Source organism: Malurus melanocephalus, unplaced genomic scaffold, assembly GCF_030028575.1.
Source record: "Malurus melanocephalus ecotype Western Australia unplaced genomic scaffold, MMel_1.1 scaffold_58, whole genome shotgun sequence".
Taxonomy (NCBI): domain Eukaryota; kingdom Metazoa; phylum Chordata; class Aves; order Passeriformes; family Maluridae; genus Malurus; species Malurus melanocephalus.
In genome coordinates this window covers 2,773,202-2,792,633 of record NW_026623290.1, presented here as the reverse complement: position 1 = coordinate 2,792,633, position 19,432 = coordinate 2,773,202, and the positions used below count along the sequence as shown (strand labels likewise).

Genomic DNA, 19,432 nt, shown 5'->3' with positions numbered 1-19,432 from the left:
GGCAGGGAACAGGATTAACCATGACTGAATCACCTGCTCACCCCATTCTAGCAAGAAAACATTTTATCATTATTTATATCAAAATAAAAGGTGTGATTAATAAATGAATGTTACGTGCTCTTGCTGGGAATGTTTAGACAGCATTTTGTTCCAGAAAAAAAATACAGAGAGTTTTGCTGGCACGATGTACAGGCTGAATGGGTGGAAATGCTTGGGAAGACTGGGATTTGTGGGCAGGACTGGGGATAATTTATGACTGAGCAGCAAGTGGTGGGGAGGGAAAGAGGCATGTCCTGGAGGTGGGGAAATCACCCAAATTATAAATCAACTTTAAAACACCAGGATCATGCGAGTTCCCTAGGTCGCTGTTCCTACAATGCTCTAACAGGTCAGAATCCCAACGGAAATAATTTTTTTTTTTCTTTTCCCTCTTGTGTGCAGCAACTCAGATGACGATGTGGGTGAAGAGAAGGCTGAGAGCCATGACCCAGAGCAGATCTTTCAGAACATCCAGTACCAGAAGGAGATCATGTCCAACATCCGCTGCCGCCCCTGGCCCATGCGGCAGAAGCTGAGGGCGCTCAGGTAAAAATCCTTTTCAGAGATTTTCAGCTCATTGAATATCACAGCTCAGCCTCAGGAGATTTACAGTGAAGGATGGAAGGGTTTGTGCACAGGAATGATGAAGGGAAGTGCAGTGAGGATGCTCTGGGGAGRTGTGATAATGTTCTCTCTGGTGCATGGCTGTGGTTCCCTTTACAGAGCCACAGCACAAAAAAGAGTAAGAAATCATGTTTGGGCTATTAACCACCAAAAGAGAGTGTCAGCTATTCAGGGCACTAAGGAAAGGCTGCTGGTAATGCTCCATAATACATTTTAAAGTTGAATTGTTTTGCTGTGTCCCAAAAAGGAGAACCAACCCATTTTTAAGGTAATTGCACGGTATAAGAACAGAATTTGATATCTTTGGGCTAATATTGTAAGAGCAGTAAATATTGGACACTTGTAGGTTTGAAAGTTATGGTCAGGGTAGTATCATGTCTCACAGGTTAGGATTTCAGTTATTATATGAATATTTCCAAATTTGCAATGGAAGAGCACGTGACTGACTCTTTGGGCCACCTGCCYAAACTGTGTCAGGTCTTTCACCTCATGATCTGTTTGAGGTTTGGGGKTTTTTTTGCCCTTTTCTCTCCRAACCCTGCCTGGTGCTCAGTTGGCAATGCAGCCACAAGCAWTCCCTTCCAGCACAGAGCCCCTGTGTGATCTGGGACACAAAGAGAGGTTTTTCTCTCTCAGGCAGAGTTTGGGATTTGCTGYTTTCCTGTTCGTGTTGATCAGAGCTTGGTGATCCCCATCCACCCCCAAGGCTGTGTGTGACCAAGTGAATGTGCCCCTCTTTGCACTCACAAGCATCTGTGTGAGATTGCCACCAAAAAAAAAAACCAAAAAAAAAAAACCAGATCTTGTTTTACTCACTTGGTTTCTACCATTTGAAAAGAAAGACTTTGAAACAAAAGGGCAGAGAAATGAATTGGAGGAACAGAAAACTCTCCCTGCAGCCAGACCCTTGAATGCTGAGTTCTCTCAGGCAAAATTCAGAGTGGTTTCAAAGAAAAAAAAAAAAAAAATTGAAAAATATTGGAAAGCTCAATAGTCAAAGACAAAAGCTTTGCCTGGGTGAGGGGTTGATGGTGAAGCCCTTGGTGGTGTTTCAGAGTGTTTGAGCACTTTGTAGCTGTTGTTTTTGCAGAGTAGGAGCTGATGCTGTCTGACCCTGCATTCTCTGCCCCAGGCAGGCCAAGGAGATCGTGCTCAGGTACGAGGGGAGGCTCACCAGAACCAGAGGGTACCAGGCTGCTGGGGCAGAGGTACTGCTGTTTGCCTTAAATCTCTTCAATTCCTTGTGCCTACAAATGGATTCCCTATTCCTACAAATGGCCACTGGCAGTTCTGATTCAGAGAAGTGTTTGCTGTGCAGTCCTGATACTCCAGCTCGGGACTGTAAAGGCAAAAGCAGTAAAAACCTTTCTTTTTCTTTCCTTTTTTTCCTTTCCTTTTTTTTTTCCTTCCATTGTAATTTTCGTAATTACATTTTTGCAGGCTAATCTCATGTGCTGAGGGATTAATGTCCTTCTGTTAATGCAGTTTGAGCTTTCTTTTCAGCCACCCTACAAATATTGATGCCTGCTAGAGGGGGTGATGCGAATGGGATGCAGGATTCTCTGAAAAGCTATTTCAACAAACAAACCATATTTCAATAGTTTAGTATGAAAAATGTGTCTAGCTTTTAGTTTGGAAGACAACCCTACAATAGCCTATGGTAAATACATTATTAAAGAAGGGGCTTTGCTTGCATAATACCCAGAGAATTTTAATCAAATCTTAGCAAATCTATTTACACCACTGAAAATAGACTCTGGCCCGAGCTTCTGGAAATTCATAATATGCAGGAAATTGGACTTAATAAGCAACCAAGAGAAGAGTGCTTTAGTCATCTGAACAGCCAAGAATATTTYTGTCATCATAACAAGTAGATTTTTAATTACTAATTTATCTTAATTCAGGAAGGCAGGGTTGTACCAATAGAGAGAACACCAYGAATTTTATTCATGTGAACGAGTGAGGGGCTGCATCTTTATCTGTTCTCTGTGATGCTGTTGCCAAGAAGCAATCCACTCTTTGAAATGTACTTTTTCTCTTGATACTGTAAATATTTTTGTAATATATATAAATAATATTATATATAAAATATATTAATAATATTTTATGGCTTTAACTCAACAACTCAAAAACTGCACTCACTTTTGCACAGATGGATTTTATTTCTTCTCCCACATTTATGCATTCCCTAGTGAGTGCAGAAAGATCCTCTGACCATGTAAAAAATGGAGGTTGAACAAAGACTCTACAAAACATAACCAAAGGATTTCTGCAGGTGTCAGTCATAACCCATAGAGCTGCGAATACAACAGCTGAATTTGCTGTTGTTGATCACAAAAGTTTATTTTTCCTCCAGGCAATTTTCCTCTAAGGCATTACGCTCCTAATAAAAACTTATTCATCCATGTTTGTAACAATTCTTGTGATAAAAGATATGACATGAGCAAAATACTCAGCATGTAATTTTTAATTTTATTTTTTTTTATCATGGAGAGGTGTCACATTTCTCATTTCTCTGCTTTTTTTTCTCAGCTTTGGAGGAAGTTTATTCGACTTGCATATAATTTTGTGGTAATCTTTATTCCTTGGGAAATGAGAATAAAGAAAATCGAGAGTAAGTATAAAGATGGCATTGAATAGTAAACCACTAAAATGCTGAGTCTTCTAGTTTGTTTTTAATGTACYGAATTAAATAATATTTGAGAGGGAGCTAAATGCAATTTTTCAGCAGTGAATGCTTTATTTAAATCTTTTAATGCTTTATTTAAATTTTTTCTTCTTTTCCTGGTGCCTTAGAAACTGTGCAGTTCTCATTGATGGTCTTAGTTGGGGAAGGTAACTTCTGAAAAAGTTCTGAAACTTTGCAGTTCTGAAAATGAAAAAATTCTCTGATTTGCCAAATACCCTGCATGAGGGAGGTTTTTCTTTTGGCCTATTTTTCAAATAATACCTTGTGGATAAATGATATGAGCTTTTATAGACTGTGCAGGTCAGATAACTGTTTTTTTGTGGTTTTTAGGTCATTTTGGCTCTGGAGTTGCCTCTTATTTCATCTTCTTGAGATGGCTCTTTGGGATCAATATTGTCCTGACCATCATGACRGGAGCATTTGTGGTCCTACCCGAGGTAAGAACTCACTGCCAATATTTACAGAGAAATGCTTCCTGCTGCACTTCCCCTCCTGAGTGGAACAAACACCTCAAAGTCATGCATCAGCTCCAAATGTATGCTGTAAAATGAATTMTTTCAAAGAAATTCCCCTTTTAAGAGGTTTTCCTCTGCCGAGGGATAACAGATTTTTGCYCTCAGTGTTAGAGATGGTATTTTGTCAATGTGGTTCTAATGCTTTTAGAGAATAGGTTTTTATCTGATTATTAAAATAGAGAACCCATTCTTAAAAGATGGTGTTGAGTAAATTCAAGTCCTGTTAGTGTCATTTACAGGGAGCAAAACAGAGCATCCCTGTCCAGACATTTTCCATTAGAAACATTTCCTAGAAGTTCTGAAAAGCCATGACTTTGTTTAGTTCTTGCATGCGAGTAAGGAGATTCATTAACCTTGTTAAATCATTCTTAAACATTATTCTCCCTTGCCTGCCCTTTAATAATGTTTTAATTAATTTAATAATGTTATCAGAAAACAGGGGAATACCTGATTTATTTCTCACTGTGAAAAGTAAGAACAAAAAGGTAAATAACCCCTCGAACAAACAAAAAGTAAACTGGGGAAAAAAAGTATTCACTTTCATTTTTTAATTTTTAAGTAAATTTAATCCTGAAATAAGACTTTGAGACCAGATATTGCCCTATTTAATTATGAAATGCTCACATTCAAAGCATGGCTTTCAAAGCTGGCCCTGCCCTGGCACAGTGGGCAGCTCTTGATGGGTTCCACTGAGGAGCCCTTGCTCAGTGGAGCTCCTGAGACCTTCTCTCTTTTTCCCCAGCCTCTGAGACCATTTTTTTCTCTCTTCCCCATCCTACTGAGACCTTTTCTCTCTTCTCCACTCTCTAAGACCTTTGCTCTCTTGCCCACTGAGATCTTTTTTTTTCCTCTCTTCCCCACCCTCTGAGACCTGTTGAGTCTTGCCAACTCTCTGAGACCTTTTCTCTCTTGCTCCCCCCTCCTGCGACCTTTTCTTTTTTCTCTTCCCCATCCTCCTGAGACCTTTTCTCTCTTCCCCACCCTCCTGAGACTTTTTCTCTCTTCCCCACCCTCCTGAAACCCTTTTTTTTCTCTTCCCCACTGTCTGAGACCTTTTCTGTCTTGCCAACTCTCTGAGACTTTTTTTTTCTCTCTTCCCCACCTCCTGAGACCCTTTTTCTCTCTTCCCCACTCTCCTGAAATCTTTTTTTTCCTTTCCTGCCCATTCTCTGAGACCTTTTCTCTCTTCCCCACCCTCCTGAGATCCATTTTTCATCTCTTCCCCACCTCCTGAGACCTTCTCTCTCTTCCCCACCCTCTGAGACCATTTTTTTTTTCTTCCCTACCTCCTGAGACCATTTTCTCTCTTCCCCACCCTCTGAAACCTTTATTTTCTCTCTTCCCCACCATCTGAGACCAATTATTTTCTCTTCCCCACCCTCCTAAGACCTTTTCTCTCTTCCCCACCTCCTGAGACCTTTTTTTTTCTCTCTTCCCCACCTCCTGAGACCCTTTTTTTTTCTCTCTTTTTCCCCACCCTCTTAGTTGTCTCTCTCTCCACAGCTCCTGGCCGGGGCCCCGTTTGGCAGCACTGTCAGCAAAACCATTCCCAAGGAGCACCTTTCATCTGCTCAGGACCTGGACACCATCTGGTCACTGGGGGCAAGACTCAAAACACTCATTTTTTTGTGCTGTCCCTGTTGTGTTTTGGTTGTTGGTTTGCTGCTCTGAGTGACAGGCTCTGGTTTTTGCAGGGTTATCTCCAGTACTCTGTGCTGTTTTATGGCTATTATGGCCGTGATAGGAAGATTGGGAAAGCTGGCTACAGGCTGCCTCTYGCCTATTTCCTGGTGGGAATGGCTGTGTTTGCTTACAGCTTCATCATTCTTCTCAAAAAGTAAGAGCTGCTGTGTGTTCAGGCAGTCAGCAATGGTATTTATCCACTTCTGCTGTGTTTATTCTGGTAGTTGTGTTCATATCAGGGAGGCAGATTGAGTTTAATTCTAATTTATCTCGTTATCACCTTCACTYTGTTCCATTTCCCTGTCTATAAAAGGGCAGCACAGGTGATGATCTCTGTGCTTTGTGTTTGTGCAGTTTAAGGCCTTTCTGTTCTCCTTTTTTTTCTGTGACACATTTTGCTAATGACAGAAAYGCATATCTGAAGTGTAAAGCTTTCAGAATTATTATAATTCCCATTAACTGAAATACAAATATAAAAATCCCATTCCAGATGTGATATAATTTGTGTTGTTCTACATGGCATCCCACTGGAATGTGAGCTCCATTTCTGTGCTGTGGAAGGGCCAGGAGTAGGATTTACTCAGAGAGTAAATCTGCCAGTGCTGGCCATAAATCCAGGGATGTACAGTGCTTGGAGAAAGGGCAAGGTCACTCTATCCTCTCCTGATTTGCTTTCCCTTCCCTTCTGGACACCTATTTATCTGGCACAGTGCAGTGCAGGGATGTGTTCAGTGCTGCCTGTAATAGCTCTCAGTTTTGAGATCAAACCTTCCCTTTTCATTTATTTTTGTTCCAGCTGCCAGTTTGTGCCAAGGGTCACTGGTACAATTGTGACACCAATCTACACATCTGCAGTTCCTGGACACAATTATCTCCTGCTCCTGACTTATTTCAGTGACTCTTTCTTTAGCTGTGTACAGCTCCCCTTAAACGCTGTCCTTKCAGATGCCCTTTCTTTCATAAGTTATTAATCTTCATTTCATTTCCAATGTTTTGCAATATTCTGCCACTTTTGCCTACTTAAGATGAGCAGGAGGGGCTTTCTTTCTTTCCCCAGGTCTGTAARATAGCACTGGGCTTCTGTTTGACAATAACATATTTTGAGGTGAAAACAATGCAGCAAACAAGCAGATCTTGTGCACAGTCACTGGTTATGCCAAACTGGGTTWAATTCCTGTCACAGTGAACTTAGTGATGGTATTTTCCAGCTGGATCCTGCCTAGAGTCTGTAAAACAAAAATAAGTATAGAGTCCACAGTTCTAGTGGGATTTTTTTTTTATTTATTTGCCAGTTATAATGAYTGTAAATATTGAAATGCCCTTCCACGGTGAGTCATTTCTGCATCAGATGTAAAGAGAAGTTTATGAGCTGAACCTCACCCTGTTTTATATTCCTCAGAAAACTGCCAACAGTGATACCCATTTGTGCAAACCTTTGGTAGCTCTAAATGTGTAAACATCTAAAACCCACAAATGACAGCAGTRTCTTTCTTCATCGCCATCTTCACACAGCAGAAGCAGTTAAATATCTGTCTTTTTATTTTTTACAGAATGGCAAAGAACTCAAGAATGAGTTTAGCAAGTGCCTCTGATGAAAATTACACTTTCTGCTGGAGACTGTTCTGTGCTTGGGACTATTTGATAGGGAACCCCGAGGCTGCAGAGAGCAAAGCTGCTGCCATAGTCAACAGCATCAGGGTGAGCCACTGACTTCCAATTATTTCAAATTTATTTACTTATTAATCTGTAAGCCATGTAAGCCTTCCTTCTCATCCYTCACACTTCCCATTGGGTTTTGGTATTTATTTCCAGATCTATAAATAATCACATATATAAATAATCACAATACCACCCAGGGGAGAGCTGGTACCACATCTGTGCTGYTGCAGGCACATCATATTTGCTGCAATTTGTGTCCTTCTGTGGGAGAGTTTCATTTAATGCCACTGTGTGTGTGACARGAAGTTAGATAACTGGAAACAAATYTGCTCGTGATGAAATTTCACTGAGTGTTGGAATCAAATTCGTGTTAACGATTGACTTGGCAGGAAAATATACAAATTTATAGAATGTATAATTGCTTTTATGCAAAGGAAGTGTTTTAGGCCTCAGGGAATCCAAGTGGAGAAGCAGAACAACATSTCATATTTTACAAGTTGCTTTTTTACATGGTAATAGGTTTTATATTTGTCTTCTGGTTTATAACTTCCTGCACACAATTTATTTTTCTTTCTTTTTTATTTTATCAGCTATTAATCAGGCTCCCCAGGGAAGTGGTCATGGCATCAAGCCTGTCAGAGTTCAGGGAGCATCTGRATGATGCTTTTAGTCAAATGCTTTAGTTTTAAKTATTCCTCTGAGCAGCAGGGAGTTGGACTCAATGGTCTTTGTGGGTCCCTTCCAACTGGAGATATTCTATCATTCTAGGATTTATTTCATCTCTCCGTAACAAATGGAGGGACATCTTACAGAAAACCGTTATAAATACAGATGGTTTGCATTTAGAATTTAAGAGCATATGTGGTTTTATCAAAAGCAATTTATTTCCCATATCTGGTTTATTCTYATTGTCATTGGACAAAAATTATTTCAAATTGAGCCAAGGATAAATTAATAACCCATGATATTTGGTTATTTCAACAAGTGACAATAACTTGTGACAGTGTTGTGTTCTATTAGTGATACCCAGATTTTAAAGGCACATCCTAGCAAAAARTCTGGTAGAGTAACCCTCAGTTACATCTCCTTGAACATGCACGAGTATTTGCTTACTGTGTATTTGTTTCTCAGAAATCTCCACCAATTTTCAAGCTCACATATCAGTGTTACAAATCGATGAGGACAGTGGTGTTTATCTGCTTGCACCTCCAGGATGTGAYGGGTTTTTATTAGTGTAATTTCTGTGAAAGATATGTGCATTATTTTTGCTGAACATGATTAAAATGGTAATKCTRTGTTTCTTTCAAGGAAGCTATACTGGAAGAGCAGGAAAAGAAGAAAAGCAAAAACTTGTATGTATATAAGATAAGAATACTTTTCAAAGCACTGTTTCAATGTAGATCCCAGTGCTGATCTGCTTGTTTTATTAGAAATGTTCGAAATAAGGCAACCTGCTGTATTGGTCTTATCTTTTTTTTTTTTTTTTTCCCCAGGGCAGTGACCATCAGCTTAAGGATTATTGCAAACATCCTGGTGCTTCTGTCCCTGGCAGGAAGTATTTACATCATCTACTTTGTCGTGGATCGATCCCAAAGGTTGGAGCGCACCAAAAAGGAATTGACTCTTTGGGAAAAGAACGAGGTACACTGTCTTTATGGCTCCTTTGTGTTAGGAGCAGAGTTTCTGTCTGAGGGTTTTCTGTAGCCATAGTGTGTACTGAGGTGTGAACAGCAAGAGGTGAGCTGGAGAAATGGACAGTGAGTGGGCAAAGATGAGCTTACCTGGGTCTGCCTTGGCACTGCAGGCAGGTGTTRGTGCAGCTGAGCTGGGCACAGAACTGGCAGGTTTGTGAGGGAAAAGCTTCATCTCTCCCATCTATTTCACGTCTACAAATCTATTTTCATATGAGGACTGGGCCAGTGGACTGGAAAGGARTTGTCTCAATAACAGGGATTGATTCAGTATCAGGGGATACTGAGTGTTCTGTGAATATTTCCAGAGAAATGAGTGAGAGTAGGAATACATAGGTCTGGAGAAGCCACACATCCATTTCAGAGGAAGATGCTGTCTTCATATTCCCTAATTTTCATTTCAGTTGAGAAAGTAGAACTTTAAAGCTACAATATCTGGAACAAAGACTCCTGTTTTAGTTCATAACTACTGTTATTACTACTATCAATAATGYTTTTAAAAGCATTTCCTCCCAAGAAAAGCAAACACCAGAGACGTGTCTCGTCAATATTTCAATCAGCTCTCAAGGTTCCACAGATCTACATCAAAAATGACAAAAATTTGTGTTCCACAGGTGAGCGTTGTGGTGTCACTGATCACAATGATTGCCCCCTCTGCCTTTGAGCTGGTGGCAGCTCTGGAGATGTATCACCCCAGGACCACCCTTCGCTTCCAGCTTGCCAGGTAAGGGCTTTATGCAGTGTAGAAAAYGTGTGGGGACAAAAGGAGGAACAGGAGAGGTGTTCTGGTTCGTGTTTTAGCACAGCCAAACCAGACAGTGTGTGACAGATACCAGCTGTGGAACCTGTGTTTTATTCTCTTTTCAGGGTTCTGGTCCTATACCTGGGAAACCTCTACAGTTTAATCATYGCTCTCCTGGATAAAGTGGACAGTATGAGTGTCACTGTGAGTTTAAATTGATGCTTTCTGATGTGTAAAATTAGCAGACTTCATAGACAGAATTACATTTCTTGTGAAATATATGAAGTCAGATGACAATTTATTTGAAATTGATTAAAACATAATTTGATATTATCGTAGAGTTAAGTTTAAACAGCAACATTCATTTACAACTACTTATAGGGTTTGTTTAATTAGTGTTTTAGGGTAACTGTTGTATTTGATTGCTGATGTAACAAGATAAATAGATTTTGGGCATTGCTGAACTATTAAAAGTCATCACTGTAGGTCAAATACTTCTGCCAACCTCAATCAGCTTTCAGTCCTGCCCTTGCCTGCCCATCTGACTCTGTCCCAGACATTTAACAGTTTTCTGAGTGCTGCTGGAAATAGCTGAAGAAATGTCTGGGTGTGTGTGCTGTGAAGGTACAGACATCTGCACCTACTGCAGTTAAACAGCAGCTTTTGGGGCATTTATTAAACAGCAGCTTTTGGGACATTTATTATTTCAGGACTCCGATGTTAACACCAAGGCAAGTAATTCCACCACCTCCCTGGCAACCAAAACTCTTTCTAAGGATGACAATTTAACTGTTCCTAATGTGCAAATGGAGAGAAATGGCTTTGTCACGTCGGAAGAGCATCACACCCAAGGCCTGGCAGTCTCTGACTCACTGGTTAACCAAACAATTCCCTTCAACACCCAGAACCCACAGGACCAGTGCTGGGAGACGTATGTTGGTCAGGTATGTCATTGTTTTATTGAGTCATCAACTTATTTCTTATCCACATTTGAGAAAAAAATAAAATTATGTTGGTCCACTTTTAGAACTTKGTATAAATTCCAGAGTTTAGCTAAGGATGATGTAGGAAGAGTAAAGTTTGATATGTTTTTTTTTTTTTTCTTCCTAGAATGCCCTAGGGATATATGGAAGTGAATCCTTGCTATTTAATTGCACATTTTAAAAGCACAATTAAATATAGGATAACTCCATTCTTTTGTAAGCACTAAACAATTATCTTTTATGGYTTGGTGATCCTCTGCCACTGGGTTTTGGGTTTGACCTGAATAATACATTTTTTCTCATTGTGAAGCACTTTGCAAATAGGTATTAAAAGAGTCAGCTTAATAAAAGATTTGGTGCAATAGAAAAAAGCAACCCATTTCAGTTTAGCTAGATAAATTTTTAGAAAATTAGAAAGGAAGTCATTAAAAAGCAAGTTTGATACCGTCATGACCAGAATTTTACTGCTGCAAGCAATAAAAGGACCCTGGAAGCCTGAATATATTTATTYTCTTTAACAGAACAAAGGCAAGTAAGGGAAAAATGAAACAGGAAAAGCTTAAAAGGAATTTATTGATAAAGTCAATTCATATTTTATCAGAATACTAAGCAGAATGCAAGCACAAATACAAAAAAAAGCCATATGCAGTCCATTTGCTTTCAGAATGACTCAGTGTGTGTGAACAATGTGTGTTTCAGGAGATGCTAAAGCTTTCAATTATTGACATGATTTTCACCGTTGCAAGCATCCTGCTAATTGATTTTTTCCGTGGGCTGTGTGTCCGATACTTGAGCGATTGCTGGTGCTGGGATCTAGAAAGCAAGTTTGTAAGTCCTTATTTTATTTATTTTTACCTRAATGACCCGAAAGTCTTTCCCCAGATGAATAATTTCTTGGTAGCACACATCTATAAAGGCACAGCTGCGAGTTTAAATTGGAGGGCACAGGATAAATGGTGAGACTGAATRTTTTTCTCCAGCCTGCTCACGTGGCTCTGGTGCAAAAAAACTTTTGGTTTTCACAAAATGAGATTACACAGCAGTTCCCACAGTCTAAGGTGAGACAGAGGCACATAGCTGTTCCCCACATCCTCTACAAAAATGACAGTGGGTAATAAATAACAAATACCTTGTTAGCAAGGAGCTGTTGGTGTGAAAGGCKGAGGACTGTTCTTTGTCCTTAAAGATATGAAGTAAACTAGAGAGGAATTAGTTCATTTATCCCTGGCTGCAGGGCAGGTTTTGCTGTGWTCCCACTGCCTGCCAGAAGTTGATATTTGCTATGTAGAGTCTGCAAACTGATTCAGCCAAATGTTTCTAATAAACGCTCTGAAAACGAGATTAGGACCAAGGTATTCATCTTACTCTGTGTTTCTTGTAGCCAGAATATGGAGAATTCAAAATTGCAGAGAATGTATTGCATTTGGTCTACAACCAAGGGATGATCTGGTATGTTGTTCTTATGTGGTTTTTTTCTTGTCCTTTGCTATCTGATTGCTAAGTCAATCTGATGATTTAAATGAAACCTAATTAAATAGGATATTGGCAGTGCAGTCTTTCATATTAAGAGATCATCTGTTAATAATGAGCAATTTTTTCCATGTTGTGGGGTTTGRGTGACCTTTCAGTAGATTCTGTTGGTATCAAAGTGGCTTCTGGCGACACTGAGCAGTGCCATGACATGATTTTTCCAGGATGGGAGCTTTCTTTTCACCTTGCTTGCCAGCATTCAACGTGCTCAAGTTGATTGGCCTCATGTACCTGAGGAGCTGGGCTGTGCTGACGTGCAATGTTCCACATCAGCAGGTTTTCAGAGCATCTCGGTGAGTCAAAATCACAGCAAAAGAGAAGGAATAAGTCAAATGTAGGCAGTRGAAATGCCTCTCGTGCATATGAGGAAAATAACAGGGGATTTTAGCTTTAAAAGTTGGCAATCAAATTTCACACTAATACTGATAGCAAAGGTCTGTGGAAAAAAACCCACAGTTACTGAGAAACTGGAGRGTTTGTGAAGCAGGGTAGTCAAAGATGTGCAAGCACTAAAAAACAGGGAATATTCTATTATGGCSTAACATAAGTGCTTTATTTCCACACAAATCTGACAGCACAACAACCTACATGTGCTAACTGTTGTAAATCCTATTTCTTGATGTTTCTCTCTTTGAAAGCTGTGCAACMTCTGCTTTTGTCTGTTGCATCACACATCGGATTTTCTCATTTTTCTTCTATTACGATGAATATCTTAACTGTTTATTCAAAATGGAAATCATTTAGTGCATCTTTAATTTCTAATAATCAGTTGTTTCTAACATATTTTTTGAAGATTAATTGACTTCTGCCACTGATCTTTTTCTACCCCAACACACCTGGGCAGTGAGGTGAGCTTTTGTCCAAGGGTGCAGTAAACAGTTCTCTGGCTGTAGCAGTGGTATCTGGAAAGCAGTGCAAACAGAATTTTGGTCATTAAGAGTCTGTTTAAACCAGCTCTGTTTAGACTTTCTAATTACAGCAGAATGATTTTGATCTTTCAGACATGTTGTTCTTGAACTTGATAGGGAGATTCAGACTTTCCCCTTTTATGCTGTCTCTGTTTTCCCTCTGATCAGTATAATCTGAAACATGTTACACCTTCTTGCAGATCCAATAATTTCTACTTGGCCATGTTGCTGTTCATGTTGTTCTTGTGCATGTTGCCAACAATTTTTGCAATTGCCCGATACAAGCCATCCTTAAGCTGCGGCCCCTTCAGGTAAGTGACAATGGACTCATGAAAATTGCAGAGATTTTATTCCCCCTCTTACAATAAGCTCATCAAGTTCAATAACATACAAATTACAGATGTATTTTTTCTTAAAAAAAGTAGATAGGACAATGTTTTTCTGCTGCCAATACTTTACAGTTTAAGGTTTGATAAGGCGAATATGTCAATGTTCTGAGTTGATTTGCTTTCTACACATGGTTTAGTTAATGTTTACATAATGCAATGTGCCACTGAGCTGTCTCCCAAACACCAATCTTGTTTTTTATTCAGTGCAACTCTGCTTCACAAATATACTCAGGATTCCTTACAATTTAWTTTTACTTTTTTTCCCTCCCACACCTCTTATAGTGGTCAAGAAAAAATATATGATATTGTTTCTGAAACAATTCAAAACGATTTTCCCACRTGGTTCAACACAGTGATTACTTACATCAGCAGCCCTGTGGTTGTCCTCCCTGCACTACTACTGTTATTGTAAGTATTTTGGTTTTCACAGGAGGATTAAATTGTTTGTATTAATACTGAGCTTATCTCTGGAGAGTCAAATGTAGWTACTGAGGAACAAATACGGCTTTTTTGCAGTTTTATTAAGCATAACTGAAAAAACAATTCCAACACTTTACTGGATATGTGATATAAGGATCAGACAGGAATGATCTGTTAATTGATATGTTAAAGAGACTGTCAAAGGGAATTTCTTGTTCTAGGATACTTTGTTAGAGCAAGTCCACTGCATTGTGTAAGGCTCACAGTGCTGATGGTTCCAGGAAATTTAAGATTTCTTRAATTAAGAGTTCCTCAGAAAAAAAATTTCCATTTCTCCTTGGTCATTAGTTCGATTTATGACAGTGACCAGGGCTCAGTCTGTCATTTAAAGAAGCCACTCAGTCATCCTGATTTCTGACAAGATAAATCAATTATGACGGTCTGCTCTTAAGTGTTAATGTAATATAACTTGCTGCAGACTCTCCTGTGGAAGTCTTCTCTTACTTAGTTTATAAATAAATGTTCACAGTAGGGAAAAAATATTGACTTTGAGTTGTTTGAAATTCACTTTGCTTCTAACAAGTGTATTTTATTTTGCATGTACCTTTGCACCCTTTTTTTCCTCTGCAAACAAAAGCAGACTTTGTCCCACCAGTGGCTTTTCAGTCAAATCAGAAAGACCAAAGCAACTCTTCTATTGGTAACTTTTTCTTCTAAGGTCTCAGCCATTTAAGTATTTACACAATAAATACTTAATTTACATTTAAGTATTTACACAATATCTCACAAATTTAAGTATTTATCTGTTGACTGCTTCAAACTGACAGCTAAGAACAGATGTCATTGTGGGATGAAGTGTAGCTATAAGACTGTGTCTGAAAGCCAGTGCAATCCATTATGTCAGGCCATAATCTGCCAGGATCTGATCTCAGCTGTRCCAGGGTAAACAAGTTGTTATTCCAGCCAGTCAACAAAATTGCACAGGTAGGGTTGTGCAAACTCAGCTGTAACTCTGGTGTCTCTGTTCTGTAACCTCAGCCTGGGAAAAGAGAAAACAGTATCTGTGAAAATTATTTGTTCCGAATTCAAAAAAAAAAAACCAAACCAACAAACAAACAACACCCCCAACTAGAAATGCACCCATGTTACATACACTATGAAAATACCAGCAAAAAACACAGGTCAGATTAGAACTGGGTTAAATCTGTTTCAGTGTAATTTCTTTCTTTCATGTATATTTGCTTGAAAGAAGGCTGTAATCCATTGTTACAATACAAGGAAATCCTTCACAATTGCAGCTGAACTTGTACATCATTTTTTCCTAYAAACCCTCAAAGAGAAACTGTCAAGAATGGCTGAAGTGACTCATATCACCCCTTTCACTTCTAGCATGCTAATCTACTACCTGCAAAGTATTGCAAGATCRTTAAAATTCACCAACAATCAACTGAGAATGAAGATACAAACAGTAAGTACTGTGCAAAACTCTTTTCCATGTAATTTGGTGGGTCTTCAGTAAAGCCTAATTAAATCTCTAAAATCACTTCTAGTGTTTCACAATGTCAAACAAATGTATTTTTCATCCTTACACAGCAGGGGATTTACTCTCTAATCCATAAAAATTTACTGCTTCTCACTCTTCTGAATGTATTTTAGGAAAGAACTGAAGATAAGAAAAAGGTGGTTCAGATGGCAGTAGGTAAGCTGGTGACCTTTACAAATGYCACTATTAATAAATMATTTGAATKTAAACCCATTTTGATTTCTCAGACATATAGGGAAGTACAACTACATTTATAAAACTGTATTTCCTGTAGAATCCTCCTTTTAGATGGTTCCTGAGCTCAGTTTGGCTTAATCTTGGCAACACTGAAAGACATGATCTATAGTCTAAACCTGAATTCACCTGGAATCTTGGGACTGGGTATTTTCCTGCTTTTACAGTCAACAGGGTGGAACCTGGAAGGCATCTTTGGGGATTCAAATTTGCATGCAATTCAGAGGCTGGTAGGCAGAAGGAAACTTGGCTTGTTGCCCGTTTTGGAATCCTTCAGTGCAATATCCATGTTTTTCTCTGTCCCCAATGCTCCATCTGCCATGTACTGTAGTATAAAGATCCATCTCTTTAGCACCAAGTCCTCCAGTGTTAAAGTTTCCCTTTTCTGAACACAGGGGGTTCTGTTGGCCTTGGATCCCTGACTGAAGAGGGAATTCAAGCCATTGCATTTACACAGCAGTTTCTAATTGTAGAGACCTGGATAGTTCCTGTAYCAATTTCTGTTTTCTAGCCAGAATCCAAAATCTGGATGCTAATGACAAAAGACCAGAGCAAGAAACTGATATTATCAGCCACGAGTCTTCTGTTCGGTCCTCAACACCCCGAAAGAACGGCAGTGTCTTGAACTTTGAATCTCCCGTGAGCAAAGGCACCAGAATACAAACAATTTCCCAGTCTGTGCCCCAAACTGTGCCAACAACTGATGTTGTGAGACCTGCCAACRCAACTCCCACAGCTGCGACCTCTTTAACACCGGCTCCATCTGTATCAAGTGCACAGAAACCAAGAAATGATCATATCACAAACAGGTAAGACTGCTTTGGTTTTGAAATGGTATTTATTCTGGCAGCTCCATGCAATAAATACCTGTTTATTTACAAAACAACTGTGCATTCACTGTCTGGAGCTGTAAAACAGCAGAGGAATTTTTTAAAAGCAGGTTCATTGATTCATTCATTCATTGCTGGTGACACCACCTCCTTAACTCTCCTTTAATTGAGATGGGRTTATAAATCTTTGGAAATTATGTAGCTGATGGAGTTTACACACAACTCAGGCAAAGGTGAATACTAAATTTGCCCTCAGGCACACAACTAAAACAGTTTGTGCAAGATACCATTTCCATGAACAAAACAAAGAGCAAAGGAATTCTCTGCAGAATACCTGAGGGATTAGTTGTAGGACAACTAGTCTGGGATATCAGTAGATGGATGTTTTAAGCTATCTTTTGGGTTTTTTTTCCAAGTGGATAAAGAACATTTCTCAGAACAGTAAGAAAACAGGGAATTTACCTGAAGAGGACAATTGTGTTACCTTTTCCTAGAGAAGACCAAATATATCTCACAATTTCTAGGATACGTTTCTCAAAATGGTTGTGAAAATTTGAAACAGTGGAGATATGATGATCTCCACTCTTTCAACCTAGTGTTTGGCTTCCAGAACAGTGATTTTTTTAAAAATATTTTTCAATTCCATTAATTGATAAGAGTGTATATCAGCATTTCCTCTCCTTTTCTTCCTTCTTGAAGATATCCAARTGTTGTTCATAGGAGTGCAAGTGAGCTCTGCAAAACAAAGCCCTACACCCCAGTGACTTTCAAAAAGCATACTGAAGATGTTCATTCCGACCCTCTCTTCAGAAAAGCCATTCGGCAGGTAAATTCGGATAACCTTGGGGCAGGRGCTCCTGTTTTTTTGGGATGTAGACCATATGCCACCAGGTATTTTCTGGTTAATGAAAAGGAATCCCGCAAAAAATCGCTCCGTTCTGCCTCCCGACTCCAAAGGCATTTCAGAAAGGAGGAACCAGGAGACATTATTGAGTTGTACCCACGCCACGTCAGGAGATACGTGGTTCGAACACCACATGACATGTATTCCCCTCATCCCAGTGAAGATGAGGAGGATGAAGAAGAGCTTGAGAGAGAATTCATGAACAGATCCCATCGCCCTCGCTCCCTGTCTGACCTTCGCCCAGCACCATGGTTTTACATTGGGGAACGTGCTGATGGCCACGTTCTAATGAGCAAAGATCTCGCCAGAGTGCATTACAAATCCTGGGATGATGGTTTTGAGCTGGACCTGGACAGGCCTCCATATGCTTACAAGAAAGTGCACCTGAACCACCCTGAGCCACGTGTGAAACCAAAATCAAAGCAAAAGCTGGAGCAATCTCTAACAGAGTCTGACTCCATTTCCATTGAATCCAGCAGTGATCCGCAGAACAGCAGCAATGACCAGTACATCCAGGTCATTCACAGCAAGGACAAGTACCCAAAAGCTGGGACAAAACCCACCAAAAAGAAATCTAAAAACAGYGTTGATCTAAGTATGTCTGAGCCTGGTGAGCTGGTGTGCTCAAATGTCTGAGCAAGTGCCCCAGCCTCTTTGTGTTTTGGGCAGGTATACGTGCAGCTGAACTTTAAGTTGAGCTCCGTCAGAGTAACTGTGATGTAGTTTTTGCAACAACCACAAGCTTTGTGTTTTATTGTACCTTGTTTTAATATYACACCTGGTAAGTCACATATTTTAGAAAAGGTTATTCCAATTTATTCCTTACTGCTATGCTGTCAAAACCCAAAATCTCTGCCTACTGGAAAATCATAAAGCCATGTGCTTCGGGTGCTTCAATTAAACCAGTACAAAAATACATTCGATGAGGCTCTTTTTACCTGACAGCCAGAGCTGAAGATGATTCCTAACTTCAGCAAGGAATCAGCTTCCTGCAAACGGAGTTGGTGCTTAAAAGTAGATCTTAATGTGCCTTGTTAGAAACACTGTGACTCAAACAAATCAGGTGAAAAGGKTAAYTAGAGAGAAKAGTGAGTTTCTTTAGAATGTACTGYGTGGGCAATGGGGTTATTTGATCGTAACAATGTGAGTCTAGGTTCTCTCTAGTCAGATTTCTGGATTAAATCCTAGATCCTCTGTTAATTTTCTGGTGAGTCTCAGACCAGCCTGGTAAGATTCTCAGTGGAAAACTTGAGAGCCATGGCCTTTAAAGGACTCGCTTCTACATTCTACCCCRTTTCCCACACACCACCGCAGTTCTGCACTTCCTCTACTGAAGCTCCGTTGGTTTCTTCCCCTTTTCTCTCCGTGTCAGCGGGATTGGGGTGACACCAGTGACGAGCGCGGGGCGGCCCCATCGCTGGGGCAGCACCGCTCCGCCTCCGATCCCACACATGATCCCACATCCTCGCTGTGCCATCTTTACTGTGCCACCCTCGCTGTGCCACTCTCACTGTGCCACCTCCGCTGTGCCACCCTCGCTGTCCCGTCCCCGCTGTGCCATCCTCACTGTGCCACCCTCAGTGTGCCACCCTTGGTGTCCCGGCGCCTCTGTGCCACCCTCGCAGTGCCACCTCCCGGTGCCACCCTCGCTGTGACACCCCCGCTGGGACACCCYCGCTSTGCCACCCTCGCTCTGCCACCCTCRCTGTCCTGTCCTCCCTGTGCCACTCTCGCTGTCCCGTCCCCGCTGTCCCCTGAGGCGCGTTGGAACCGGCGTCACCCTCAGGTGAGGGGGCGGTGCCGCCATCGGCCCAGGGGCGGCGCGGCGCGGCGCGGGCGCTCAAAGGCGGTGCGAAGGCCCGGCCTGCCCGCCATGGAGTGCGCGGGGCGCGCTGAGGCGGCGGCCGAACAGCTGCGGCTCTACCGGGGGGACCCGGCCGGCTGGAAGGGCTGCCGCGGCACGGTGGGTTATGGGGCTGGCGGGCCACGGTGGGTTATGGGGCCGGCGGGGAAGTCGCAGTACCGTGGGCCGGGGGGCTGTGGGATCCC

General features: G+C 40.8%; 2 protein-coding genes across 2 annotated transcripts in view; both read left to right on the top strand.

The window, feature by feature from the left end:
- Positions 1-18,068, top strand: part of TMC3 (transmembrane channel like 3) — a 21,567-nt gene extending 3,499 nt beyond the window's left edge. Inside the window, exons 2-22 of the mRNA XM_057365798.1 lie at positions 442-585; positions 1,796-1,871; positions 3,196-3,277; positions 3,683-3,789; positions 5,371-5,469; positions 5,562-5,704; positions 7,101-7,248; positions 8,518-8,561; positions 8,703-8,850; positions 9,515-9,624; positions 9,768-9,846; positions 10,353-10,586; positions 11,325-11,453; positions 12,007-12,074; positions 12,320-12,448; positions 13,264-13,374; positions 13,735-13,860; positions 15,262-15,340; positions 15,529-15,571; positions 16,161-16,458; positions 17,179-18,068. Of these exons, the coding sequence (XP_057221781.1) occupies positions 442-585; positions 1,796-1,871; positions 3,196-3,277; positions 3,683-3,789; positions 5,371-5,469; positions 5,562-5,704; positions 7,101-7,248; positions 8,518-8,561; positions 8,703-8,850; positions 9,515-9,624; positions 9,768-9,846; positions 10,353-10,586; positions 11,325-11,453; positions 12,007-12,074; positions 12,320-12,448; positions 13,264-13,374; positions 13,735-13,860; positions 15,262-15,340; positions 15,529-15,571; positions 16,161-16,458; positions 17,179-18,019 (3,238 nt within the window). The 3' untranslated portion in view covers positions 18,020-18,068. The remainder of the gene's footprint in view (positions 1-441; positions 586-1,795; positions 1,872-3,195; positions 3,278-3,682; positions 3,790-5,370; positions 5,470-5,561; positions 5,705-7,100; positions 7,249-8,517; positions 8,562-8,702; positions 8,851-9,514; positions 9,625-9,767; positions 9,847-10,352; positions 10,587-11,324; positions 11,454-12,006; positions 12,075-12,319; positions 12,449-13,263; positions 13,375-13,734; positions 13,861-15,261; positions 15,341-15,528; positions 15,572-16,160; positions 16,459-17,178) is intronic.
- A 1,158-nt stretch (positions 18,069-19,226) lies between these two features.
- The window catches only part of STARD5 (StAR related lipid transfer domain containing 5), a 4,406-nt gene continuing 4,200 nt past the window's right edge, over positions 19,227-19,432 (top strand). The window contains exon 1 of the mRNA XM_057365863.1: positions 19,227-19,356. Coding sequence (XP_057221846.1) covers positions 19,257-19,356 — 100 coding nt within the window. The 5' untranslated portion in view covers positions 19,227-19,256. The remainder of the gene's footprint in view (positions 19,357-19,432) is intronic.